Raw genomic sequence first — 27574 nt, forward strand, 5'->3', positions numbered from 1 at the left:
AGGTGGAGAGAGAACGAAATGAATCATCAGATACTTACCAATTGTGGTAAATGTCACTTATGGATAATATTTCAGCTACACCTGTATTGACTCCCATAAATCTATGTTCTTATTTTGTGATGTCCATAAAGCATTTTTATTCTTTCACAAATTGTAAAAGGGTGTTTATTTGTATTGGAATCCTGTTTGTTCATAAATATTCATATTTGGATATTTTCACTAACAACAATTTGTTTTTTCTCTTTTTTTGGTGCTGAGGATCAAATTCATAACCTTGCTGGGTGTGGTGGCACACTCCTGTAATCCTAGCACTCAGGAGACTGAGGGAGGTGAATTGTTAAAAGTTCAAGACCAGGCTGGACTACAAAGTGAGCCCGAAGACAGCCTGAACCAAATAGCGAGACCCTGTCTCAAAAAAAGACAAGACAGAAAAACAAAACAAAAACTCATGACCTCGTACTTGCCCAAGCAAGGGCTGTGCCACTGAGCTATATCTCTGGGCCTAACAAAAATGATTGAATAAAGTACAAAGAATAAGATGTACTTACATTTGGGGCTGGGGATTTAGCTCAGCGGCATATGCACCTGCCTTGCAAGTGTGTGGTCGTGAGTTCGATCCCTGGTACCAATAAAAAAGAAAAAGACCAAAAAAAAAAAAAAAAGATGTACTTACATTCTTATTTTTCTTCTGGTTCGAGGGGTTAAATCCAGGGCCTTTTGCATGTTAGGCAATTGCTTTTGAGCTATAGACACAGCTCTTCTTTTGAATTTTATTTTGAGACAGTTTTGCTTAATTGCCCACCCTGGCCTTGAGCTTGAAAGCCTTCTACCTCATCCTCCAGAGTAGTTTGTAATACAGTATGCATTGCCATACCCATCAGTGGTTTTTTTGGTTGGTTGGTTGGTTGGTTTTGGTATTGGGGGTTGAACTCATGACCTTGCAGCTGCCAGGCAGGCACTTATGCCACTGAGCTATATCCCCAGTCCATTTTTGGGTTTTTGAGACATGCTCTGTCTTTGTAGTTCAGGCTGGCCTTGAACTCACTGCAGTCCTCCTGCCTCAGACTCCTGAGTGCTGGGTTTACAGGTGTGTGCCACCATGCCTGTCCCCCCCCCCCATTTAACTTTTAAATAAGTGGATGCATTTTGTACAGACATGTTTAGAACATTCATAGTCTTACGGCTTTTACAGAGTGCTGAAATAATACACACTTTTTAAAATATGGATGAAGAACCTGAAAGAACTAAGCGATGGGAAGGAGGCTATGAGAGAACTTGGTAAGTATGGCATTAAGGCCTCTTTTTTCTTGTAGATATTATCTCTTTTTGCTTACATCTTTATTGAAATTACTTTATATGTGTTAAAAATCACCCACTTCCAGTGTGTAGTTCAGTGATTGTTTTTAGAAAATTTACTATCATAAGCCCGAAAATTTCCTATCATAAGCCATTGTCTTTTTGAGACAGGGTTTCACTATGCAGTTCGCTGACCTTGAGCTCGCTTTGTAGCCCAGGCTGATCTCGAGCTCACAGTCCTGCCTCAGCCTCCTGAGACCTGGGATTACAGGCATGTGGCACCATAAATCAGTCCTTTTTTCCTCCTATAAACCAGTTTTAAGAACACTTTAACTACTCCAATGACTACTTAATTAATGGCTACTTACATTTAATTCCATTTTCACTGCTTGTAGACACCCACTAATTTATGTTGTTTATTATAGATATTCCCTTTTGATTTCCCATAATCATATAATATGTGGTGCGTTGGGCTGTGGATTTGGCTCAGCAGCCTAAGTGTCTGTCTGGCAAGCGCTAGGTCATGAGTTCGATCTCTGGTACCAAAACAAAAGTGGTGTGTTGTATCTGGCATTCACTTAATATACTGCCTCAAGGCTCTTCTATGTTGTAGAGTATGTTAGTGCTTTGTTTCTTTTATTCCCTTTTCTTTGAGATGGGATCTTACTGTGTGGTCAGGATGATCTTGAGCTCACAGTCTTTCTGCCGCAGTAGCTCTTCAGTAGCTGAATTGGTTCCCTGCGAGATGATGGGGATGAGTACTGGGGATTATACCTGGGGATGCTTTACCATTGAGCTATATTCACTGCACTTTTCATTTATTTATTTAGAGTTAACATATAGGTTGCTCAGGCTGACCTTGAACTTCTGATCCTCCTGCATCAGCCTCCCAAGTAGCTGGCATTATATAGGCATGTGCCACCACACCAAACTTGGTTTTTTGTTTTTTTTTTTTTAATACTTTTTTTTCTTTTTTCTGGTACTGGGGATCGAACTCACGACCACCTGCTTGCAAGACAGGTGCTTATGCCGCTGAGCTAAATCCCCAGCCCTTTTTCTTTCTTCTTCTACTTTTTTTTTTTTTTTTTTTTTTGGTACTGGGAATTGGACTCATGACCTTGCACTTGCCACACACAGCTGCTGTGCTACTGAGCTATATCCCCAGCCCCTGCCTCAATTTGCTAAGCCGCTGGAATTGTAAGGTGCTTGCCATTGTGCTTACTTCTAATTCATTCAAGTTGGGCATGGTGGGAAATGCCTATAATCCCAGCTGGAGGCTGAAGCAGGAGGATTACAAGTTTGAGCCCAGCCTGGACAACTCAGTGATTTAGCAAGACCCTGTCTCAAAATAAATAAAAAGGGTATGGGATGTAGCTTGGTACCAAGGCCTTGGATTCAGTCTTCAATACCATAAAGCAAAATCAAATCTAAAAAAATCTGGGTCATTATTGTTTTATCACCTACTATTTCAAATATAGTTTTTACTATTTAATATTTTTGCAACTAAACATTTTCTTGAAAATCTGTAAGTTTAAATATCTTATGGGAGTTTGAAGGAACGAAGCCTTCCTGTGTGTTTTAGGTGAAATAACTTAATAATCACATTTGGCCTGGGATTGTAGCTTAATGGTAGGTGCTTCCCTAGCTTGTGCAGAGCCCTGGGTTCCATCCCTAGCAGCACAAAAAGAAAAAGAAAACAGAATATCAGAAGGGATCCTTGATAAACAGGTTTATCAAAGCATAATTGTATGTTTGGTTGTTTTTTGCCCTTGTGTAATATTTCTTTTTGTTCTCTTTAAACAGTTGTTGGAGTACTTTGTAGAAGAGTATTTTGATCAAAATTCTATCAGTCAAGTATGTAGATAAATGATAGAATTCAGACTTGCATAACTATTTTGCTACCAAATATACTGTAATTTGTTTTTTAAAAAATAGGATATACATTGTATCATTTGCTAAGTGATCTAGATTATATATTCTTTTTGGGTACATTTAGCAAAAAGCAAAATAACTAAAAGTTTAATAGTAGGTGGTAAACTCAGCTAAATTTATTTGTTCAAAATAGCACAAAGAAAAGTTTCTCGTGTGTTGCTTATTTCTTTTGTAGGCATACTAATTTATTTTTTTACAATTCTTTTTTTTTTTTTTTTGTCTTTTTCGTTTTTTTATTGGTACCAGGGATTGAACTCACGATCGCACACTTGCAAGGCAGGTGCTTATGCCGCTGAGCTAAATCCCCAGCCCAATTTATTTTACATAAATTTTATCGAGGAAGTAATTTGTCATATGAAATTAATGATCTTTTGTTGTTTTGTTTTGAGATTGGCATAATTGTAACTAAAAGAGCTGAAAAACTGACTGAACTCTCAGGTATGCGTTATATTACCTTTCCAGCACACAGGCACTTTGTCTTAATTACCCAGACATGTAACCCTGTTCTTACGGGTGTTTCGTGAGTAAAATGACACCTTCCTGTATGCCTTTTAGGTGAAATAACTTAATAATGCCTGTTTTCCCAATAAACTCTTGGAATCTAAGATTAACTGTTTTAAACTGAGTTCTGCACAGTGGTGAATAGTATTATTGTGAATGTGAATCTGTTTCTTTAAGATATGTACAGTCTTTAATATTTTCTGAAAATATTAAAATAATCTTATTGAAACCATTCATAAAATCCACTTAATCTTCAACTTGAATTTTCAAAAAGTTAAACATTGAATTTAAAGAGCACATGTATAAAAACTGAATTACAGCTTTTTTTTTTGGTACTGGGGATTGAACTCAGAACCTTGTACCTGCCAGGCAGGCACCTTGCCACTGACCTAAATCCCTGGCCTGAATTATAGCTGTTGTTCACTGAGTCCACTTTTCTATTCATATAACATGAATTTTACCTCACATAACCGAATTTTACCTCATAAAAGATAATAATGGCCGTTTTTATTTTCTTACCTATATGTGCTGCTACAAACTGACATCATTTAATTCCATTTTACTTTTTGTAAAATAGCTCTACCTTAAATCAATTTCTCCATCTTTGCAATGCATAAGTGAAGTGACACACTGTGCTTACGAATAATTTTTCACTATGACTGTAAGGAATAAGAGGTTTATTTATATGGATTGATCCAAGAAACTCAGTTGCAAGAAAATATAACAGTCTCGGTTGGAAGTGTGGCTCTGGAAGGCCCCAGTTTGGTTTGGTCTCTAGCACTAGAGGTGGGGCCATAACTAGCTTTCTGCAGCTCACAACGACCTACCTCTGTGCCCTCTGTGTTCTGTGCTGACACATGTGGTAGTTGTTTCTAAGCATCAGGCCTTGTCTGGCTTCAGCCTTTGGTCAGGTTCCTGGGAGATGAAAAGGTCTCTGACAGCAGCCTTATGCCTGCATGGCCCTTGTCCAGCTACACCCAGGTGCAGAGAGACTTTGGTTTCACCATCTGCCTACCCATGAGCTACCAGCACCACAGGACAGTGAGGAGTTTGGCCACCACCTGGGGTTGTAATCCTGTGACCCAAGCAGAATGGAGGCAGGATGGCCGCAGGCTCAGCACAGCATGGGCCAAACAGGATGGTTACATGATGGTGGCAGGAGCTGCTCCCTCCTGTCTTGACTTTTCCACCCCAAATGTAGAGGAATTTTGTGTGCCACTGAGGTCATATGTATGAAGATTAAAAATCCTCTGGAACAGATACGGTGGGCATGTCTATAATCGTAGCTGCTTGAGAGGCTTAGGCAGGAGGATCTTGAGATCAAGACCAGCTTGGATTGCACAGAAAGGTCAAGACTTACATAGTGAGACAGTGAGACCTCGACACAAAATTGGCACTTTTTTTTTTTTTTTTTTACAAATTAAGCATAGAGGGGCTGGGGGTTTAGCTCAGCGGCATAAGTGCCTGCCTTGTAAGCAGGCAGTCGTGAGTTCGATTCCTGGTACCGATAAAAAATGAAAAAGACAAAAAAAAAAAAAAAAAAAAAATTAAGCATAGAAAAATTTATTGGGAAAATGGGTGGGGGGAATAGAAACAAGCAAGGTCCCAAATGGATTGCCCAACATGTTCATAGTGTATGTATGGTATTTTTTAATGGCATTTTATAAAAGCAAATTGTTCCATTTAATTTAAGGAAACCCAAGGAAACACATAACATCTTTGAAGAAAGCTACTGATATGACCTGTCATGGAGAACCATCTCTTTATAATTCCTTAAGCATGGCCATGCAGACTCTAAAGTTAGTATTTTACATTTCTTACTGAAAGTTGGTTTAGAAGTTTTTAATGAATTAATTGAAATGAGAATATGTTAACCGAAGTCTCCATAAAGCCAGTTATAACAAAGTGGGTAAGTAGGAGAACTAGCTATGTGTGGCAACGCGCATGTATACTTCCAGCACCCTGAGAGGCTGAGGCAGGAGGATTGGAAATTTGAGCCCAGGCTGGGCAGCTTAGCAAGATCCTGTCTCACAGAAAGAGAGTGGGAGGTGGGCTGAGGATATAGCTCAGTGTGAAGGGCCTGGGTTCATTTCTCAGTACAGGGCTGCCAAAGGTTTAGGGATCACAAGTGGCATGTAGTGTAGTATGAGTTGATTGTATTTCACTGACATTTATTAACCTGTTTGACAGTATATATATAAATTAATAGTACACGGTTCCTGCAAGTCCAGCTGTGTGGGTTGTAGCAAACCCCAAAGAAAACTTTTACTTTTGAGATAGATAAGTACATAACAAAAATCATAAAAGCAAGCTCTCCAGTGGTATCTACAGATGTTAGTGGGGAGGATAATAATGAAACATATAATTAACTGGTAAACTTGCTCCAAAAATGACAGAAATCCCTTTCTAGCATAGAAAGAGCTCACACAGCTTCACCCCTCATTGGGTGGTCATTTAATTGTTATTGTTGTTAAACCATATGTGCATACCTTAAAGCTGACCCTACTGTATAGTCCTGTTTCTCACTGTACACGTTCGACTTCATATGAAAGAAGTCTATTGGACTATAAGCTTCATAATGTCAGGGGCTCAGTCAGTATCATTTATCATTCTTTCCCTAGAATTTGAGAGACCTTTCTGTGTATTTCCATAAATAATTATGTAAAAAATACATAGCTCTTTTTTTTCTGTTTTTTTGTACTAGGAATCAAACTTCCGATCTTGCACTTGCAAGGCAGGTGCTTATGCCATGGAGCTAAATCCTCAGCCCCTCTTTCAGTCTTTTTGAGACAGGGTCTCTTTATGAAGTTCAGACTGGCCTTGGGCTCACTTTGTAGCCCAGACTGGCCTCGAACTCACAGCAGTCCTCCTACCTCAGCCTTCCAAGTGCTGAGATGACAGGTGTGCACCAATATACCTGGCTTTATAGCTCATTTTTTGAAAAATGAACATAAGGAGCACTTGCCTGTCAGGCACGAGTCCTGAACTCTGTCCTCAGCACTGAAAAAGAGAAAAAAAAAATGTATTTAAAACATTCTCAATTCATTTCCCTACAATGTTGAGACAAATGAGATATTCTATAGTCTGAATGTATAAAGCATGAATATTGTTCCTTTTAGATACATTTTTGGGGGTACAGTTTGCTATAACTTAATGAGAGTACATTTGCCTGGGCAACCTACTGATTTAGTGAGACACTATCTCACAATTTTTTTGGCAGGCATTGTGGCACAAGCCCATAATCCCAGCACTCTGGAGGCTGAGGCAGGAGAATTGCCATGAGTTTGAGGCCAGCTTAGGCCACATAGTGAGTTCAAAGCCAGCCCAAACTACAAAAAGAAACAGTTTCCCCAAAACAAAACAAAACCAAAAAAAACTGTTTTAAGGGGAGAAGGAGCCAGGCATGGCTGTACGCCCCTGTAATCCCAGCACTCCGGAGGCTGAGGCAGGAGGATTACCCTGAGTTTAAGGCTAGCCTGAGCTACATAGTGAGTTTAAACCCAACCTAAACTGTACAATGAGACTCTTGTCTCAAAAAGAAAAAAGGAAAGGGAAAGTGAAAGGGGATGAAAAAAGGAATTAAAATGTCTTATGTACAAGTACACTACACAAAAAGTACAAACATTTTGCACTGTATTCATGTACTGATAAAATGATTTTTTAAATGCTATAAAAATAAGACTTTTAAAAGGGCGCTGGGAATGTGGCTCAGTGGAAAGACCCTGGACTTAATCCCTGGGGCCCCCAAAAAACAAAAAAACCCAAAGTTAAAACACTAAAGAGAATTCTGTACTGTGTCCAGAGCATTATTTTTCAAGTACATTAATTCTTAATTAAATACTTTTCTTAATTCTTCTTTTTCTTGGATTTGATGAAGACCCTGAAAACAGCTAAAATGTGTGTCATTGGGATGTCAGCAGAGGTTCGGGTTTGCACTGGACTTGCTCGGGAAACTGGAAGTGTATGTCTACTGTGTTCACTCTCTATTCATAATCATCATGTAAGGATTCACTGACTAAGCTAGGCGGCTGTCGTAAGCCACTGAATCTAAATTATTTCATATCCATAGTCTAGCATATGAAGTCATCTTAAATATATTTTGCATTGAGAAATCACCTCAAAGGGGAAGGAAATTTCAGTAATGTTTGTGTTTAGAGAAAGCATAACTCTTGAAAAGCTAGAAATTTTACTGTGTGTAATACTTTCTAAAGATTTCATGACGGCTTTTAATCAAATTGTAATTACTGTTCTTAGAGATACCTATTTAGAGATAAAGTTCTTAAAAATGACAATTTAACTAAAATCTTAATTTTGAAGATGTGCATTTGTAGATGTTAAAGCTTTTACAGGACTACATAGAAATTGTAATGTGTTCTTACATGTGTAAAGCTGTTGTTTGTTTCTTGTTAGGCACATACCATGAGATTTTAGATGAAAGCCACTACAAAGAATTGCTAACGCATCATGTTAGTCCTCCTCCTGCCAGCTCAAGTTCTGAATGCTCCCTTATTCATATGGGTATGTGTTTATTTTGTTATTTTAAAAATACATATTCATATGAGGCTTTCTGTTTTCATTTACTTAAGTTATTTTAAAATTTGAGTTGGATTTTTTTGGGGGCCATGTTTTATGTCACACACTGACTGGTAATGCCAACACTCTGGAAGCCTAAGGCAGGGGAATCCCACATTGGAGACCAGCCTGAGGCAGCTTAATGACTTAGCACAATGACTTGTCACAAAATTTATAAAAGGGGATGAGGTTGTAGCTTAGTGTGAAGGCCCTGGATTCAGTTCCTAGCACAACACACACACACACACACACACACACACACACACCCAAAAAGACAGTGTTGTTATTAAATTAGAGGATATAGATATGCTGCATGTGGTGGTACACACCTATAATCCCAGCACTTGGGGCTGAAGCAAGAGGATCACTACAAGCTCATGACCAGCCCTCTCTACAAAGCAAGAGACCTTGCCTTGGAAAAAACAAAGCAAAAAGAAAACTCCCAAAAAGAAAATATAGGCAACTGGAGGTTTAGCTCAGTGGCACAACTGCCTGCCTGGCAGGTATGAAGTTGTGAGTTTGATCTCTGGTACCAAAAAAAAAAAAAGAAAGAAAAGAAAATATAGATAAGAACTTCAGAATCTGAGGTCATGTGTAGACCTATCTTTCCCTCATTCCTCTATTTTTTCTTTACAGTAGCGCAGGTTTACAGTTAGTCTCAGATAGGATAATAAGCATACACATATATATCTCCTAAGAGATGGAAAAACAACTGTTTTTTTGAAAACAGCTTTTGTACAACTTTGTTGGCTCTCTGGTAGAAACATTTTTAGGTTCCTACCCCTAGAATTGTGCTTTTTGCTTGATAAGAGAAATTAATACTTTATCTTTTCTGTGAAGGATTTCCTCAGCATACCATTGCTGCTTTGGCTGATCAAGATGCAAAACCTTCTTTCAGCATGGCGTAAGTAAAGACCAGTAATTTTTTAGCACTTAAAATTCATTGCTCTAAATTATAAATTAAAAGATGGGCTTGAAATGTGGCTTGTAATTAAAAATTACCTTTTGACCTGGGTGTGATGGTACACATGTGTAAATTTAGCACTCTAGAGGCTGAGGCAGGAAGATCACTGTGAATTTAAGGCCAGCCTGAATTACAGTGAGACCCTGTCTCAAAAAAAAAAAAAAAAAAAAAAATTACCGTTTAGATAGCCATAAAAAGGAATGACTATATACAGTATATTTCTGTAGTGAGATCTTCAGGAAATGTCAGTATAAGGAAGAGAGAAGGTGTGTAATTTGCTACCATCTATCTAAAAAGAAGGAAGCGATGTGAGATGATTCAGTTGTGCTCAGCATAAAAACAATAGTAATGGATATAGGGAGTGAAAACTAAAGAGTGTGTTGGTGTTTAAGGAAAGGCAAAGTGATAGAACCTGGACTTCTACTAAGTATACCTTGTTTGAACTTCAGCACTTTATATAATTAAAAAACAAAAAGAAAGTGATTTTTTCCAAGTCACAGGCCTCCTTCCATTAAAGGTATAATAAGGACTACATTTACTGTTCTAGAGGAAATAGTCACACAGACAAGTGTGGTGGCACATGCCTGTAATCCTAGTGGGGAGGCTGAGGCAGGAAGATCAAAGAGTTCAAGGCCAGGCTGGGCAAGACCCTGTCTCAATAAATATTTTTTAAAAAAGAGGAAGAGGGAGGTATGTGGTCACTTAAATGACACACACATTTTCAAATAAAATTAAAAATTTTTGAAATCCAGAGTTTAAAGTCAAGGTAACATATTTTCTTTTTCTTTCTTTCCTTTTTTTTTTTTTTGTCTTTTTTGAGATAGATCTCACTGTGCAGTTCAGGCTGGTGTTGGGCTCACTTTGTAGCCCAGGCTGGTCTCAAACGTGCAACAGTCGCCTGCCTCAGCCTCCCAAGTGCTGGGATTACAGGAGTGCAACATACTTTCTTTAGTTTTGAATTTTAAATTTTTTTTTTTTTTTTTTTTTTACTTTTTACATCTTTATATGCATCATCTTTAAAGTAATTTTTTCCCCCACAGGCACCTGGATAGCAGTTCTGAACCAGGACTTGCATTAGGAGGCTATTTCTACCCACAGTGTTGGGCAAAGTACTGTGAGCTTCCTGTTGAATGTAAAATGTGTGGTAAGAACCCAGTTATTCATTATTTAGTAAATTAATTTCAAATAATTTATTATCTATTATACTGGTAAAAATAAATGTTAAAAAATGCAAATGTTGAATTCCACCTAGGTTTCTGGGTATTTATGTGTATATATGTATGTATGTATTTGTGTGTGTGTGTGTGTGTGTGTGTGTGTGTGTGTGTGTGTGTGTGTGGTACTGAGGCTTGATCCCAGTACCCACTCTCTGCTCTGAGCTGCATCCCCAGCCCTTTTTATACTTGTGAGACAATGTCTGACTAAGTTGCCCAGGCTGGGCTCAAACTTGCAAAGTGTTTGGCTGAGCCTCCTGGAGTGTTGAATTACAGGTGTGTGTCATCAGGCCTGGTGTGGCTTTACTTTTTGCAAAGAGAAGTAGATTACTTTTTAAATTGAATGTCCAGTACTACATTACCAAGAATAAACATAATATATAAAGTCTATTTCATTTACAAGTAAGCAAATAGGCCTAGAGAGGTAATATGTGTAGTGACAGAGCTTACTCACCCCTGGACACGCCTGTGGTCCAAGGAAACTGAGCACCGAGCAGCAACAGATGCCGCTCACTCTCCAGGGAAGGAGTTCAGCAGTGGAAGGGCTGGCAAGCCTGCAGCACGGCCTGGCTTCAGCCTCCAGCACTGCAAAAAACAAAACTCCCCTAAAAACACTTGCAAGTGCTTAGGCTGAGTTACAGATTTGGCTGCTTAGCTGTTGTCTCTATGAGGTGTGGCTGATTAAACATGCTTCTGTTTGTATGTTAGGTCTTACTTTGGTCTCAGCTCCCCACTTGGCGTGGTTGTATCATCATTTATTTCCCTTGGATGCTTTTCAAGAAATTCCCCTAGAAGAATATAAAGGGGAAAGGTATGAGTTTTGATTTATTTATATCTCTTCATAATGGCGAACTAATGTTTGAGTAGATTGTCATTGCCTTTTAAAAAATAGTTATTAACTTGAGTAAGATTACTTCTGATATAGAAAATGAGACACAGCTGGACCTAGTGGTGTATACCTGTAACACAGCTGTAGAGACTGCTGAGGCAGGTGGATTGCAAGTTCAAGGAAAGCCTGACCAACTTAGATCCTGTCTCAAAGTTTAACAAAAGGGCTGGGGATGTGATTTGCGGTAGAATACCCCTGGGTTTAATCAGGGAGGATCCTTGTTTATGAATGAAATAACTCATTTTAAACACATCTGTGTCTCCAGAAATTGTTAATTTCCTTACTTTCACCTCTTCATAGTGAGAGTGATGTACTGAAGCCTTCATAGTGAGAGTGATGTACTGTATGATAGTTCATGCCATAATCCTAGCAATTAGGAGACTGAAGCACAAGGATCTTGAGTTCCAGGCCAGTCTGGGTTAAATAGAAAATTGTGACCCAAAAAATAAGAACGGAAAAATCATTTGGAAATTGTTTCATATAAGCACACTTAGAGGAATATTTTTCAAAATTGTGTATGTAGATATTATCATGTTTTATATAATCAGTTCTTTTTTTTTTTAAATCGGTACCGGGGACCACATGCTTGCAAGGCAGGAGCTTGTGCCACTGAGCTAAATCCCCAGCCCCAATCAGTTGGTATTAACAAATAATGTTAATAACTTTAACTTTGTATATGTATAAATGCATGACAAATTCTTAGAGGTAGAACAGCTGAATCAAAAGTTATGTGAATTTTAAGGCAGCTGTGGTGGTAAAAACCTGTATAATCCCAGCACTTGGAAGGCTGAGGCAGGAGAATCACCATGAGTTAGAGGCCAGCCTGGGCTACCTAGTAAGCTCCAGAGCAGCCTGGTCTACATAATGAGACCCTGCCTCAAAAAGGAAAAAAAACAAGTGATTTAATAGACGTTGTAAAGATATCCTTTAAGGAGGTTTCATTTGTTGTTTGCTTAAACTTGAACAGTATTAGGATTATGAAATTTTTTATATTGGCCAACTTTTTAAAAAAAATCTTATTGTTTTAACTTGCCTTTATTTATTTACTTATGATTGAGGTAGACAGATTTAAAGATAGAATTGAAGAAACATTCCAAGAAGTAGAATACATGGCATAAAATGAAGAACCCAATAAAGGTAAAAAACCAAAAAAATCCAAACTGGTAGATTTTTCAAGAATGTCCAGTATAGGAATATGTGAGAAAGAAAGAAAAGAGAAAATATAGAATAGGAGATCATCAAATAAATAGTTTAAGGAAGTTTTCTACTATTGAAGAATAGTATTTTCTTGGTCAAAGAGGACTGTCAAGTGGTTAATTTATTGAAAAAAACCAGACCCACGCTAAAGTATATAACTGTATAATTTCCAAATATGTAGTGAAATACCCTAAACATTTCCAGAGGAGAAAAATTAGGTCATATGTCAAGGATCTGGGATTAAAATTGCTCGGCTTTTCATCAACAATATTGAATGCTAACAGAGAATTTCAGTGTTCAGACTTTGGAGTGAAAATATATTAGAGTTCAGGCAGGTGTGGTGGTGCATGCCTGTAATGCAGCAGGAGAATTGCTGTGAGTTCAAGGCCAGCCTGAGCTATAGAGTAAGACCCTGTCTCAAAAAAAAAAAAAAAGACTTACAGAGAAGGATGAGCATGACATTAGTTTACACGTATGCACTGTTAGTCCAAGAAGTCTGAAGGAATTAAGTTCTCATCTTCCATGGTTGGAGGCTCAGAGCCAGTATTCACAGAGCAGGAGTTAGCACTTATATAAGCATAAGTAAATATCACAGTTACAAGTTTAGTTTCCTTTCGTTTAGTTTTTTTTAATTCCATGTTTGTGGATTTTTGAGACAGGGTATCACTCTATAACTCAGGCTGACCTTAAACTCACTGGCCCAAACTCACGGCAGTCCTCCTGCCTCAGTGTTGGGATTATAGGCAAGCACCACCCCACTTGGCACAAGGTTAAAAGTTATGAAAGTGCCTCTGGGAGCTGGGAATGAAATGGGGAGGAGCCAGGGAATTGCTGTTTTCAGTAATAAACAGAGAACTTTGTTTTTTTGAGAGTTCTGGGGTAGAATCAAGCCAGGGCCTCATATATAATTGGCGTGCACTGCACTGAACCCCGAGTCCCAGGTCTTTATAGTGTTCCTTGAAAGTGAGACTGCCAGCCTTGAGGATGCACACCTGCAGCACTCAGGAGACTGAGGAAGGAAGGTTGCCACAAGTTTAAGGCCACCCTGAACTACCTGGAGAGACCCTATATCAAAAACCAGCCAGAAAACAAAAAATTTGAGAAGAAAGAAAATAAAACCATTAGGCCCCCATTCTGTGTAAGAAGTTAACGTGTCTTCTGTTCATCTAGGATTGTATCTACTAAGTATAGGAGAGTTAAAAATAGTAAATTATTTTCTGTAGGGCTTAATTCTCTTCTACAACCCCAATTAGGAAGTATATGCATATTTAACCTTAATGAAAACAAAAACTACATTTTGGGCTGTAGGTCAATTGACACATACAGCCAACATACTGTAGAATTTTAAGAAACTGTTGGCATTCTTAACTCTTTCTGCCAAAGTTTGGTATAGAAGTAATTAGTAAGGGATTCTAGTTACTCCAACTTGGTTACATCATTTTAACTAGTGAATTCTTTTTTAAAAAATGATTCTCAAACTTTCTGTTTCAGATTTTGTTATGGATGTCAGGGGCAACTGAAGGACCAACATGTGAGTCTTGACTTTCTAATAATAAGCTATGCATAAGAAAATAATATTATAATAAGTTTTCTGGAGGTTGTTGAAGACCAGGCTTACATCAGCTTATTTTCTATAAATAGTTATATACTAATTAGTAGACATAAAATGGGGGAAAATAATCTAAATAGTAGTTTTGTAATTCTGCATTCTGATTTTGGTATGAAGACATTTAGTGCTTTGTCTTCTGTTTTTAAGCTAACTGCTTTTGTTTATTTAAAGTGTTTGTTTTCCTTTTATTACTAGGGGGTAGAACCAGGGCCTAACCCACACTAGGAAAGTCGTCTACTACTGAGCTACAGCCCAGCCCTGGCCCCATTGTGACTCATTTGGAAGTTATCATTTAAGTTGGCCACAGATAAAAATTGTTAGTATTAGGAAGCATTTTTAAAATTTTTTAATACAGAGCCAGGCTAGTGGTGCCTGCCTGTAGTCCCAGCCAGTCAGGGGCCTGACTGAGATGGAGTTCATGGGCCTGAGCCACACAGCGAGGCTCCATGTCAAGCAACCATGGCAGAGCTTAAAAAGAAGTTTTTGAAAGTAGTCAGTGTGATTATATAAAGTTACATAAATGCAAATGTCATGTCTATTTTTAATATTTAGTGACATTTCCATATTTAAAAATACAAAGTCTATCAAGTGTTAATTAGCAGTATTACTTGTTTGAGGCTAGCAGTGTAGCTCAGTTGTAAAGCTCATGTTCAGTATGTATTTTAAGATCCTGGGTTCAGTCACCAGCACCCCACAAAACAAAACAAAAATTGCTTGTTTATTCCATATATGGAATGATTTATTACCAATATATGAATGTTTCATAAAATAATTTTATTAAATTTTACAGTCCTTGAGATGAGGGGTATAGCTCAGTGGTAGAGAGCCTACTTAATGTGTATGATCCAAGGTTCAATCTCTAGAACATTTCTCTTTGACATCTGTAGTTTATCCTCACTAAAATCACTTTTTCAATTGTTTTACAGTTTTTTTTGGTTTTTGTACTGGGACTCTAACTCATGCTTGCCAGGCAGGTACTGTGCTGCCGAGCCATATCCCTAACCCTTGTTTTCTAGTTTCTAAGAACATAATCTAGCTGAGTGTGGTGGCTCATTCCTGTAATATTAGCACTTAGAAGGCTGAGGATCACCCAGAGTCAAAGGCCAGCCTGAACTACATAGTGAGATCTTCTCTAAAACAAAGCAAAACAAAACAACACATCATCTTTACTTGTGTGTTAGGATATAGTGAGTAAGTTTTATCTCTACTCAGAGGTATCTGTATATGCAATGCTGATAGACTTGTGAGCTTTTATTGTCTATGTGTCAGTTGACCTACTGCCTAATGGCTTAGTTGAAAGAGGAATATAATTTTTGCAGTTGTGAGGTTGTTCTCTTAAAAATAACTAAACCCAGGGCTGGAGATACAGCTCAGCAGGGCAGCACCTGCCTAGCAAGTTTGAGACCTCGAGTTCAATTCCTGATGCCAAAAAAAAAAAAAAGCCTCTTAAAAAAAGAACTAAACCCATGTTAAATTTTTGTGCTTCTCTTTTTACTCGGATCTGTCTGATGACCACCTCTAAACATTGATAGCTAGCACTGATTTGTGCTCACATGACTCCTCTATGTTGTTACTTAAATGAAGTAGCTGAGAATATGTTATAATAAATTGACTTTGGGGAGCTGGGGATTTAGCTCAGCGGCATAAGAACCTGCCTTGCAAGCAGGCAGTCGTGAGTTTGATCTCTGGTACCAATAAAAATAAATAAATAAATAAATAAATAGACTTTGAGGAATCAAATCAGAGTCATTTCTCTATTTCTAAGGATAGTTGGGGGGACATAAATCACATCAGATTTGAAAATATGTACTCGAGGTGGGTAGGGAAGCTTGCTTCCAATATAAATTAGCAAAGCAACATAAATGTCTTCTAGCTGTGCTCACTTAACAGTTTATTTTTTATTTATTTTTTTCACTTAACTTCTAGACACTATCTTGGTTGATTCCTTTTGCTTCTTTCTGTTGCAGGTCTATGTGTGCATTGTGTTCCAGAATGTATTTTGTGTGGACTGTGATGTTTTTGTTCATGACTCTGTCCACTGTTGTCCTGGCTGCATTCATAAGATTCCAATTCCTTCAGGTATTTGATTCCAGTATGAGTATACATAATGTGTCAAAAAGAAATTTGGGTTGGGCACACCCATTATCCCAGCACTCGGAAGGCTAAGGCAGAAGGATCATTGAGTTTGAGGCCAGCCTGGGTTACATAGCAAGTTCAAGGCCACCATGAACTACATAGCATGACTCTGTCTCAAAAAAAAAAAAAAAAAAAAAAAAAAAGAAAAAGAAATAAAAGATTTGAAACTATAAGGTGATTCTTTAGAGAAAGCTCCAATTAAAACATGAAGAACAGTTTAAGAGAAAAATCTGATATAAGAAACTTTTTTGTGGCTGGGTGTGTTGGCACATACCTGTAATCCCAGCACTTGGGAAGCTGAGGCAGGAAGATAGCTGTGAGTTTGAGGCCACCCTGAGCTGCATAGTGAACTCAAGGCCAGCCTGAACTACACAGCAAGAAAAAAACAACCTTTTGTTACAAAACTATTTTTTTCTTGTCACAAAATGCCTAGAATTCAATAGTATTTCATTCAATGAATTTTGTATTATTTAGAGTCATGTGTTCAAAGTCCTTGTGCATTACTATGTGCAAATTATAACTGAAGTACATTAAATGTTTGTGATTTATTTTAATTCATTAATTTAGTGTAAGAAGACATTAAGAACACATTGTAAGAGGTGGGAGTTAAGCTCAGAGTTGTAGGTGCCTGCTTGGCAAGGGTAGGATGGTGAGTTTGATGCCAGATACAAAAACAACCAACCAAACAAACAAAAAACACATTGTAAGATGGAAATTATATAATAATTATGAAATGGTAACACATATGAAATAATGCAGTGCTGCATCCTCCACAGAGTGTTCTGTTTGGACTTAAAATATTTGGAGTTCAATTATAAAATCTGAAGTGAAGTTCTCTGGCTGTGACCAACAGGAGGCTTTTTAGGTTTAATACACCAACTCACAAGCCCACACCACGCTTGGCACCAGTTCACAAGAAAGAGATGAAAGGGAACCACAACCTGGAGTAGGGGCATATCCCATCCCGCCATGGGGTCTGGACACAGCTTTGCAGGCAGGGGTCTCTTAACTGCGAGGCTGGCATCTTCCCTCTACTTGGTCACAGGGCTTCCATGCTTAAACAACAGTGGAATTCCAATGCAGTGGGAAAAGGTTTTGGCCTCTTTTATGCACTACACTGATTGCTTTTAAAATACCATACAGAATGCAGGATGTTGAATGCCACCATTTTGGTTGGTTGTTACCTGAGTCTTGCTTGTGTAGTTCAGGCAAATGAAACCAAAGTTGAGATATCTTCTTCTTTGAACCTCAGTGAGTGTTTAATTATTGTCTTCCATTATTCTGCGCTGGGTCACTAGGGAAATTTAGCTGAGAAGATCTGTTTTTTTGTTTTTGTTTTGGTACCGGAGCTTGAACTCATGATTAGGCACTTTCAAAGCAGGTGCCTATGCCACTGAGCTAAATCCCTAGCTCCCAAAATCTGTTTTTTTAGGTCCAGTGCAGCTGTATTGTTGGTAGAACTCTTCAAGATGTGCCCTGTTGAGAGTGAATAAAGCTTCCATTCTGTAACAAAGGTGTGTACTGTGTATTTTATATCTGTAGACTTTAGTCACTCTAGGTAGAGTTTCACCATGAGGTTTATGATCTTATAAATAAGAATTCTTAGTGAAGGACATGATCAGTAATGATGATATAATTCCATGCTAGAGATTTTATTTTTTAAAATTATTATTTAAAAAATTGGGGCTGGGAATTTAGCTCAGCAGCATAAATGCCTGCCTGGCAAGTGTAACATTGTGAGTTCAATCTCCAGGGGTTGGGGAAATCAAACTCAGGACCTTTTGCTTGCCAGGCAGGTGTGGGGCTACTGAGCTATATCCCTGGTCTTAGAGATTTTATTTAATAAATCTTGGCTGAAGCCTAGAAACTAATATTCCCTGTAAACACACACACACACACACACACACACACACGCTGGTTCACAAAAGTAACAAAAGTAATAGATGTTACAGTTAGTATTTATATTGTAAAGGCAACACTGAGATTCCATCTCATGCCAGAAAGAATGGCTAATATTAAGAAATCAAGCAATAACAAATGCTGGAGGGGCTGTGGGGAAAAAGGAACCCTTCTCCACTGTTGGTGGAAGTGTAGACTGGTGCAGCCACTGTGGAAATCAGTGTGGAGATTCCTCAAAAAACTAGGTTTAGAGGTTCTGTACAACCTAGCTATTTATCTTCTGGGCATCTTCCCAAAAGAATTAAAAAGATCATACCACAGTGATATATATGCACCCATGTTTATAGCAGCACAATTTGTAATAGCTACATCTTTGAAACAACCCAAATGCCCACCAACTGAGAAATGGATAAAAAAGATGTGATATTTTATACAATGGAGTACTACTCAGCCATAAAAAGGATAAAGTGGAGACTTTATAGGTATATGGCTGCAACTTGAGACCATACTCATTAGTGAAATAATAAGATATACATAGTATTGCCTCATTTGTGTGAGAAGCTGAAAGAAACAACATACGCATATGTATATGTTATACAAAAATAGTTCATATACTACAAATTTCTCTGAGTACACTAAAGAGAAAGATTTGTGCCGGTAATGTTTGGACAACTAAACACAAATGTGCTCTGGGTAAATAATTTGGGTATAGCAATGTGCGATATATGTACCATTATTACCCTCTGATTGACATGTTTTGAATTTTTGTTTTAGTTTTTTTCTTCTTTTTCTACTTGAAATAAAATGGATTTGGGAAAAAATACCCTTAAAAACATTGTTCTCTTGCCTGGTTTGGTGGTATACACCTGTAATCCTAGCTGTTGGAAGGCTGAGACAGGATGATTGCCACAAGTTAGAGACCACCCTGGACTACACAGTGGACTCTGTCTTGAAAAAGAAAAAATCCTCTTTGGCAGCACAGTGTATCAGCCAAATATGCAGACTCTGGTTAGGCTGCCTGGTAAATCTTGAGCCATGTGCCTGAGTTACTTCACCTGGAAGATGAAGATAACAATACTTAACTTGTTTAGACTGTCAGTGGTGTTAAACCAAAATTCTTTGATTCAGGGTACCAATGCACATACTAGTTCTCTAGGTCTGCTAAAGCAGAATATTTAGTTTGAGAGTGGGAGTGGGGGAAATTTTCTTAAGAATGTTTTGATCTCATGGTAATACCTGTATGTCAAATATTCCGATGACAAGACAGACCCAGGTGACTGTCCCATGCACGGATTTTCAATTCACCCCTTATTTTCTTTTACTTTTTTTATTTAAAAAAGAGAAAAGTCAAAAAAGTAAAACAAAAAGCAAAAGACATAAACAATAGCAAACTCAAAAGAATAACAATATAGGTTTCAAAACAGAATGAAAGAAATTTAAGAATGTTTGTTATGTTGCATATTATTCTCTTTTTTCTCAAAGAAAGAAAATAAAATTAAAGAAAATAGAAAAACAGAAAAGAAGGGTAGGACAATACTGAATTTAAAAAATCATCATCGGGGCTGGGGATTTAGCTCAGCGGCATAAGCGCCTCCCTTGCAAGCAGGTAGTCATGAGTTCGATCCCCGTACCAATAAAAAGGAAAAAGACAAAAAAAAAAAAAAAAAAAATCATCATCATAGAATCACTAGTATATACATTACTCATTGTCATCTTAAAAAACAGTTGCCAAAGTCACAAAATCAAAGCATAAATAGTGGCTAGACACTCAACATTGACAGTGCAAATCGTTCTGTTCAATGTTCCAGCAGAAATTCAGTAATATGGTCATCTTACACAATGTACATTCCATTGTATGCTTTAGAGCACTTCCCTTTCACTTTCACAATATCTATTATATTTTTTGGATCCAATTATTCTGTCAGTTTTTATTATTGTTTACACTAGAGAGACAATGTGATAGAATAAAATAAATAGAAAAAATAGAATTTTTTGTTTCTTGGCTATCTCTTTGAATTTGTTTCCTGGATTCTGTTTGTTTTCCACATTGTTCATTCAAAGTTTCAATCAATTTCCCATGCTCCTGTATTTTTTTTTAATCTATTTGTTCCCTAGCTATGTTGAGCAAATCCTTTACTAAGGCTGTTATTTCTGTCTTTACATAAGACATTACTTTTAATTTGATTTCCCCTATAGCCTCAGGGATTTGTTTCTTTACTTTGTTTGCTACCTTATCAGAGATTTCTGGCGTATGACTTTTAAAGTCCTCCATTTCGCTCTCCCCTGTTCTTGCACCCGATGGACTAGATGTTTGAGATTGCATTTTGGTTTTTCATTTTGTCATTTTCATCTTCTGGGCCAATATCTGGTTATTTAATCCCAATGGTCACAACTGTTGGCAGTGTATGTCCCAGGGTCCTACTGTGTAGTTGATATTTGCCCGATTGTTGGGTAGTAGTGACTGGAACCTTCCAGGGTCCTCTGTCTGGACAAGGGGCCACGAAGTCTCCTGTCAAACCAGCACTGCCAGTCCACTGCAGTTCAAGGTTCTGGGAGGGAGAGTGGGAGCCAAACGTTCACAGCAGTGCTTGGTCTCAGAGATGGGGAGGGTAGCTGAGGGCAGCGGGTTGAGCCAGGGTGGGTGGGGGCGCCCTCTGGGTCAGCACACTGGAGGAGTATGCTGGGTCGCAGGCGTACTCAGTGGCTCAGTGGCCTGAGCCAGGGCAGGGCTCGGCGGTCTTCCTCCACGAGGCAGAGGCAGGGAGGCACTGAGGTGCGCAGGCACGCCACATGGCCCGAGCAGGGACGGAGCTTGGTGCTCTTCCTCCCTCACCTCTTATTTTCTGTTCTCCGTGCCATTGCTGCCTCCGTACCTGGCAACCCAAGTTAGGCCACTACAGGGCTCATGCAGGGTGAGGAGTCTCGTCCAGGCCTCTAGGTATTCATGCTGCAGTACAGGGCGCCTGCTAGATGTTCTGCAGTTTAATTCAATACTGGCATTGCCTAGACAGTCACAGTCCTGACAAGTTAAGGGCACAGCCTTTCCAGGCCAAAGGACTGTCCCAAGTGAGCTTTCAGCTGCTATCTTTATCTTTCCAGATAACCTGAGATCATTTTCTGAGATGCTTCTCTGACACCTAGTCTTCTTGAGGCTAAATCTTGGCTTCCTGATTTATTCTTTCTAAACTGAAAGGCCAACATTCACATCACATTTATGTAGTTCCTAATTTGGTGTTTTCCCTGATGCTGGGATCAAACCCAGGACATGTATGCCAGGCAAGTACTCTACCAGTAAGCTACTCCCCCTCATTTGATTCTTCTTTTTTTTTTTTTTTTTTTTTTCTTGTGGTACTGGGGATTGAACTCAAGACCTTGTGCTTGCTAGGCAGGCACTTATGCCACTGAGCTAAATCCCCAGCCCCTCCCTCATTAGACTCTTAAACAATTATTATAACCAATTTGCTATTTTATTTTAGTTTTTGAGACAGGGTTTCACTGTTCAGTTCAGGCACTTTGTAGCCCAGACTGGCTTCAAACACACAGTCATCCTCCTGCCCCTGAGTGCTGGGATGACAGGCTTGTGCCATAATGCTCAGCCCCAGTTTGTTTTTAAATCTTCCACTTCTTAAACATGATTGGAAAATTAAGGATCTCTACACACTTGAAGATATCTGGTAATGGGAAAAATAAACATCAAGGTAAATTATACCAATCATGGAAGAAATAGATAATTCAAAGGAGCTAATATCATATGAAACATTCAAGAAGTTTGCATTGGATAAGAAAAATTAGATGTGAAAAAATGGAAAAGAAGATGAGAACTGTGGGAAATTGGTAAAATTTTAAAATATTGAAATATTGGAAAATAAAAGAGGAAATCCAGTAATTAGGGCAAAACCACTAAGAATATGTGTGAGGAAAAAAAACATAAGTGACCGACTAAATTCCCACCTAACAAGTGAGAATACCCCCCAAAAAAGGCAAATTGGCAAAGAAATGATAGAAGGTGACTTGAGAGACTGAGGCAGGAGGATCTCTATAAATTTTACTCCCCCCCACATGATGACTTCAAGGGTAGCCTAAACTACATAATAAGACCCTGATTCAAACAAAACAAAACAAAACAAAACAGAAACCCTATACCTAGACACAATATTTGGGAATTTTATAACCTCAAAGTTAAAAAGAAAATCCTAAAAGATACCAGAGTAGAAACTTGTCACCATCAAAGAAAAACACACCAACAACGTAACAACCAATCTTTACCAACTTCAGAATAAGTAGAGTTCACCAAAAAAATGTGTGTACATGGGGCTGGGGATTTAGCTCAGTGGCATAAGCACCTGCCTTGCAAGTGTGCAGTCGTGAGTTTGATCCCTGGTACCAATAAAAACAAAAAAGACAAAAATAAAAAATGTGCGTACACTTTAGGAAAAGAAAAATTCATATAATTTTTTTACACCAGGAATCAAACTCATGACCTTACTCTTGCCAGGCAGGAATTGTGCCACTGAGCTGTATCCCAAGCCCAAAACTTATATAAATATTTTAATACGAAATGTATTCAGACATCATGAGATTAGTACGTTACCTTTTTACCTTTGGCCTCTACAGTTACAAAAGGCGCTCTCAGTGGTGTCCACCAGCTTCCTGACATTTATTACTACAGCAAACCCGTGTGTGTGTCACCTTAGTCACTGAGATTGCTGCACACACATTTTTGATTTCTCCTCTCAGGGCCGGCGGTGCAGTGGGTTTTCTGTGATGCGTGGCATCCTCTAGCATCTCTCACATGAGGGTGACCCCATCTGTGGAGGAAAGAGTGTGCCATTTTCTTTTCCTGAAGTGGGTATACATTTGTTTGGTGGACTCTACTTTGTGGTGCAAGACTTGGTCGGTTTCGTGCTTCCTGTAGAGTCCAGACTGACCCTGCTTCCTCAAGACCGTACCAGTAAGCTCTCCAATGTGCCATTTGTTTTCACTTTCAGTTCCTCCCCTAAAACTCTGCTCCCTGTTACTGGAGAAGCACAGGGCATCTTCCCTTGAGATGCACCCTCTCATTCTTCTTTCTTCAGCCAGCGCTCTCCCTCCAGGAACCAGGACCTGGGGACCGTCCATTTGGTGAGCAGAAATGCTTCTTCCACATCTCCACTGGCTCTTCCCATTCCTGCTCTTTTTTTTATGTTTTAAAGGGGCAGCCATCTTTAATGATGCTAGCACAGAGAAGGGCAGGTTAACTATTGCAGGCTCTGGAAGAAAGGCAAGCACACACAATTTAGTGTTCCCAGGTAGATGCCCGGCAGAGGAGCCACGTACATTTTCACAAAGGGTCATGTGACACAAATATACAAATATTCTGACACTTAGTATTCTTTTTCAATTTTAAAGATAAGAAAATAAAATTTCAAAACAAGAGAAGAGGGTAACAATGGTTAATACATTGCCATTGGTATCTTTAAATTAGTTACTCTAAGTACGAGATACTTGCTTTTCATTGTTCAAACAATATTAGCACAAGCTTTTCTTTTCAGACATGTAGTATTTTTAAATATTTTAAAGGACATTATAAAGTTGAATATGTACAAAATATAAAACTGTTTACGTTACAGGGAAATGATGAAAGAGTCGACAGACGCACTGCCACCATCAGGACGTGTTGAGATCTACAAGGGGAAATGCGTAATGTAAATGCAGGCAAGGGATACAAATGGGCAAAGACCATAAATGCTCTGCTTCATGCATAACTTTGAAAATGAGTTTCAAGAGAGATTTCACAATCCAGTTTGGTCAAAACCCATAGCCTGGCGAAACCACAGGAGAGCTGGCGCTGCCAGAGAGCAGGGAGCCAGCATTTGGCAGCTGCACCCAAGCAGCCGCACGGTGAGCCCTATTTGGTGTCTGTGAACACAGCCGAGGTGAGCAGTTACAGCCTTTATGCATGGTGACACTTCCTGGGCACCTCTGCTGTGCCGGTGAAACTGTCAGCACAGATTCCTGGGTAGAGAGGCTCTGTAATATCACCAGTGCCCTGCCACATAGTACAGATGTGGAAGAGGCTCGTGGCCTTCAGAAGACTCAGAGTGCACACATAGGTCAGGCTGCAGATGTGGCTGCATCGCTGTCTAGGGAGTGACTGTACAGGCTTTTGCTCTAAGCTTCTATAGTGTCTGTAATCAAAAAAGACATTCCAGCCCTTTACAAGAAACAATCATTTGAGAAAAGGGTTCCAGTTTCCTCCTGAGTGCTCCAAGGATCCGTCCTGTGTTAGGAAGTGATGGGGACCCAGGCTCAACTCTGCCCTGTGCAGAAGAAAGAGCCCATGGCTCCCTGAGGCCTGACTCTTGCTGCACAAGCCTACTGGAGAGGTGTGGTGCCTCTGGCATTGAAGGTCCCACCCTTCTGTGCACCCCCTGTGGGAAGGCGGGAACACATGCAGTGACCCTAACATGTGAACCCCAAAGAGGCCCTGGAAAGGACAGAATACCTTCTCAGATAGTGATCCTGCTGCAGTTCATAACCAGCACAGAAATGCAGTCCAGGTTTCCAACACTTGATCCTTAAATGTTTGCAAGGCCTTGTCAAGGGGATCACAGTGGCAGCCCTGCCCACCTTTACTGGTTGCTCCGGAAGGCAGGCCACCTGTCTGGCCAGCAAGTCCACACTGTTCACAAGAAGTGAGGGGGCTGTGTGCCTTCAGAGCCCCATGGAGACCCCCTGATCCCAAAGGCCAGGGGTTACAGCTGCTGCTTCAGCCTCCTCCAAGAAAGCACTGCACAATCCTGGCTCTTCTGTCTGTGTGTGTTCTTGTTTCTCTCTTTGGAGGCAGCCTGGTGGGGAAGAGGCAGGACAGACCCTGGGATCACATAGACGTGGGTTTAAATCCTAGTTCTGTGACATATTTTCCCTGTTGGTGTTCTTAATACTTTTAGTCAAAGAACATCAGGTCTGGAAAGGGCCTCCAAAAATCATCTTTTCTCCCTGGAAATGGTCCCAGGACTAGCAAAATTGGCCACTCACAATGCTGATCTCAGTCAGAGTGCTGTGAGCTTGTGCTTAATTATCTCTGGGGAGGCCCCAGCTTTGTGGGCATTCACTGGCCAAGTGGAATGAATGTCCCAAGACTTGATTAATGGGACACTGGCTAAGTGTGAGAGACCAGGGCACGTTGGAGGAGCTGTGATCAGAGTTTACATCAGAGTGGTTTGTTATTAGAGATGAAGCTGGTCTCATGGGACTAAGAAAGGCTCCCAGGAACTAAGCTGCGCCTGGTGCTTCCTTTGGTCTGGCGCGAGTTTGGAGCTTCATCAAAGCCTTAGGTAGGTGTACTACAGAGAGCCTCATGAGTTTCTGTCGATTGTTCAACCTTTTGTCATTGCTGAAGATGGTACTGCGAATAGGATCATTGAAATGAATGTTTTACTTTATAACATTTTTATTTTAAAGAGAATAAAACCAAGCAAAATAAAACAGAATAAAACCAATCAAATCAAACCAGTGTGACACAGAACTTCAAAACAATAGGAAATCAACAATGGTTACCATAATACCTCTTATTGTCTTCAAAATATTTTAGACATAATAAAAACCAAACAGAACAGAACAGAATAGAACCAACAAAAGCAAAACAATGAATGTAATAAAGGACTTCAAAACAAGATAATAGTAAATATAAGATGACTGCAATAATATATCTTGTCATTCTTGAAATAGCTGCCCAAGCCATCAGATATAATAAAATCAAACAAAACAGAATAAAACCCAACCCAACAAAGCAATGAAAGTGACACAGAACTTCACAACAAGATAGTGAGAATTAACAATGGCTACCACCTTCAGAAGGAGATCCCCTATAGATGCTGTATTGTATATTTTTATTCTTTGAATCAATGATCAGACTACCAGGTTTAGACCTGCAAAGTCACTGAGAAACTAAACACTAAAAGCATGAAGTTGTATTTTACCTCAGTGTCCATCATTGCAGCCTGTGCTTCTCTGGTTCAGCCAGTTCCTTACAGTGGGAAAGGGGATGTTATTTGACTGTTGTTTCCCAGCCTGTGTGCTGGTAAGGGCTGGCATCTGGCTCTCCCCCACCAGCCCATGCATGGCACCTATTTGCAGAAAGGGCTTGCTTCCTGGTGACTTCTTGTTCTCTTCCCCTGCAGTCTGCCACTTTATAAGTTAAATGATATCAGAGACTTTATCTGGGAGGGAGAAATGTTTCACACTGTTGGTGCCAGGCTGGTTGCTGGTTTGAGTTCACTCAAGTACTTAAGTTCCTTTTAAGAGGAAACACTTCTCAGTAGAACCTGAATGTGGTAGCTCAAAAGCCAGAGGAAATAGCTAAGTTCAGAGGAAGTTAGCCAAGAATCCTGTATGTTTGCTAGTGTTGTGAAAACAAAGTGAGCAAGGAAGAGTGTCCACCTGACAGTTCCTCCTGCTACTACTAAAGTGCTGGTCTGATGGGGACCTGCCTGTCCTCCTATGGGTGATCACCAAAGACTCGCTGTCTGAAGAGACCATCACGAGACAACAGAAAGAACCATTTAAAGCAAGATAAACTGTGGAGTGATGTAGAGTGCTTCCTGAAGAACCACTGCTATAATGAACCTTACCAGAGACAAAGAAGCTCTTTCCTTTTGATTAGGTACCATCTCATGGTGCTTCAAATGAAAGGCAATGCTTGGTCTTAATATAAAACTTCAACTAACAGCAGCTTTTACAGAAGTGCGGGTGATGGGCAAATTCCAAATCGGATGAGCTAGGTAACATTCTGGGTAGAGGAAATCCATCACTTAACTTTACCTATGAGTGAGGTGGCTGAAATGTTAAGAATGCGAACAAGGACCTTTGAACTGGTTCCATCATGCTACTAGGGCTCCTGATTTCACATCTTTGACCTAAGAGACACTGTGACAGGAGGCCTCTGACCACTCAGACTCCTCATGTTGGGAGAGGAGCGGAGGGACCATTGCAGAAGAGCAGCCCATCTGCTCTGCGTGTGTGAGATCAGTACTGTCCCTGAGAAAGGAAACAGTTGAATAAAAGAGATTTTAAAATGTCGGGACTAGCCAGTCAGGTGGAAGTGTTCTGATGGATAATTAGAGTGGCATGAAAGGGCCGGGGGGTAGCTTGGTGGTGAAGCATTTTCCTAGCAAGTGCAAAGCCCTGGCCTCAGGCCCCATCACATCAAAATAAAACAAGGAAATAACATGAAAAAGGAAGGCAAAAAACATGAAAATGGAGGCACAGCAAAATGTTAACATATCACCATAAGATGGTTTATATAGTGCTGTGGTGAATCTTTTGTTTTTTAATAGTATATTTTATGAAAAAAATTTCAAAGCAAAATGACAATAGTTAACACA

General features: G+C 39.4%; 1 protein-coding gene and 1 long non-coding RNA gene across 17 annotated transcripts in view; one reads left to right on the top strand and one right to left on the bottom strand.

Moving 5' to 3' along the window:
* The window catches only part of LOC134478147 (uncharacterized), a 71643-nt gene that overhangs the window by 22309 nt on the left and 21760 nt on the right, over window positions 1-27574 (bottom strand). For 10 of the 15 annotated variants that reach the window (XR_010050598.1, XR_010050595.1, XR_010050602.1 and 7 more), the window contains one exon: window positions 4557-25596. This is a non-coding gene — a long non-coding RNA (uncharacterized LOC134478147). The remainder of the gene's footprint in view (window positions 1-4556; window positions 25597-27574) is intronic. The other 5 variants (XR_010050607.1, XR_010050600.1, XR_010050604.1 and 2 more) reach the window with 5 other exon arrangements.
* Window positions 1-27574, top strand: part of LOC100729329 (general transcription factor IIH subunit 2-like) — a 40682-nt gene that overhangs the window by 3199 nt on the left and 9909 nt on the right. The window contains exons 2-9 of one of the 2 annotated variants that reach the window (XM_023562679.2): window positions 1193-1278; window positions 8140-8247; window positions 9142-9205; window positions 10306-10409; window positions 11188-11290; window positions 14057-14096; window positions 16142-16253; window positions 17743-17823. In XM_023562679.2, coding sequence (XP_023418447.2) covers window positions 1227-1278; window positions 8140-8247; window positions 9142-9205; window positions 10306-10409; window positions 11188-11290; window positions 14057-14096; window positions 16142-16253; window positions 17743-17768 — 609 coding nt within the window. In that variant the 5' untranslated portion in view covers window positions 1193-1226 and the 3' untranslated portion in view covers window positions 17769-17823. Of the gene's footprint in view, window positions 1-1192; window positions 1279-8139; window positions 8248-9141; window positions 9206-10305; window positions 10410-11187; window positions 11291-14056; window positions 14097-16141; window positions 16254-17742; window positions 17824-27574 lie in introns of those variants that run through there. The other variant, XM_063258471.1, reaches the window with a different exon arrangement.

Source organism: Cavia porcellus, unplaced genomic scaffold (genome assembly GCF_034190915.1).
Source record: "Cavia porcellus strain 051 isolate PalLab524CR breed Dunkin Hartley unplaced genomic scaffold, mCavPor4.1 scaffold_11, whole genome shotgun sequence".
NCBI classification, from domain to species: Eukaryota; Metazoa; Chordata; class Mammalia; order Rodentia; family Caviidae; genus Cavia; species Cavia porcellus.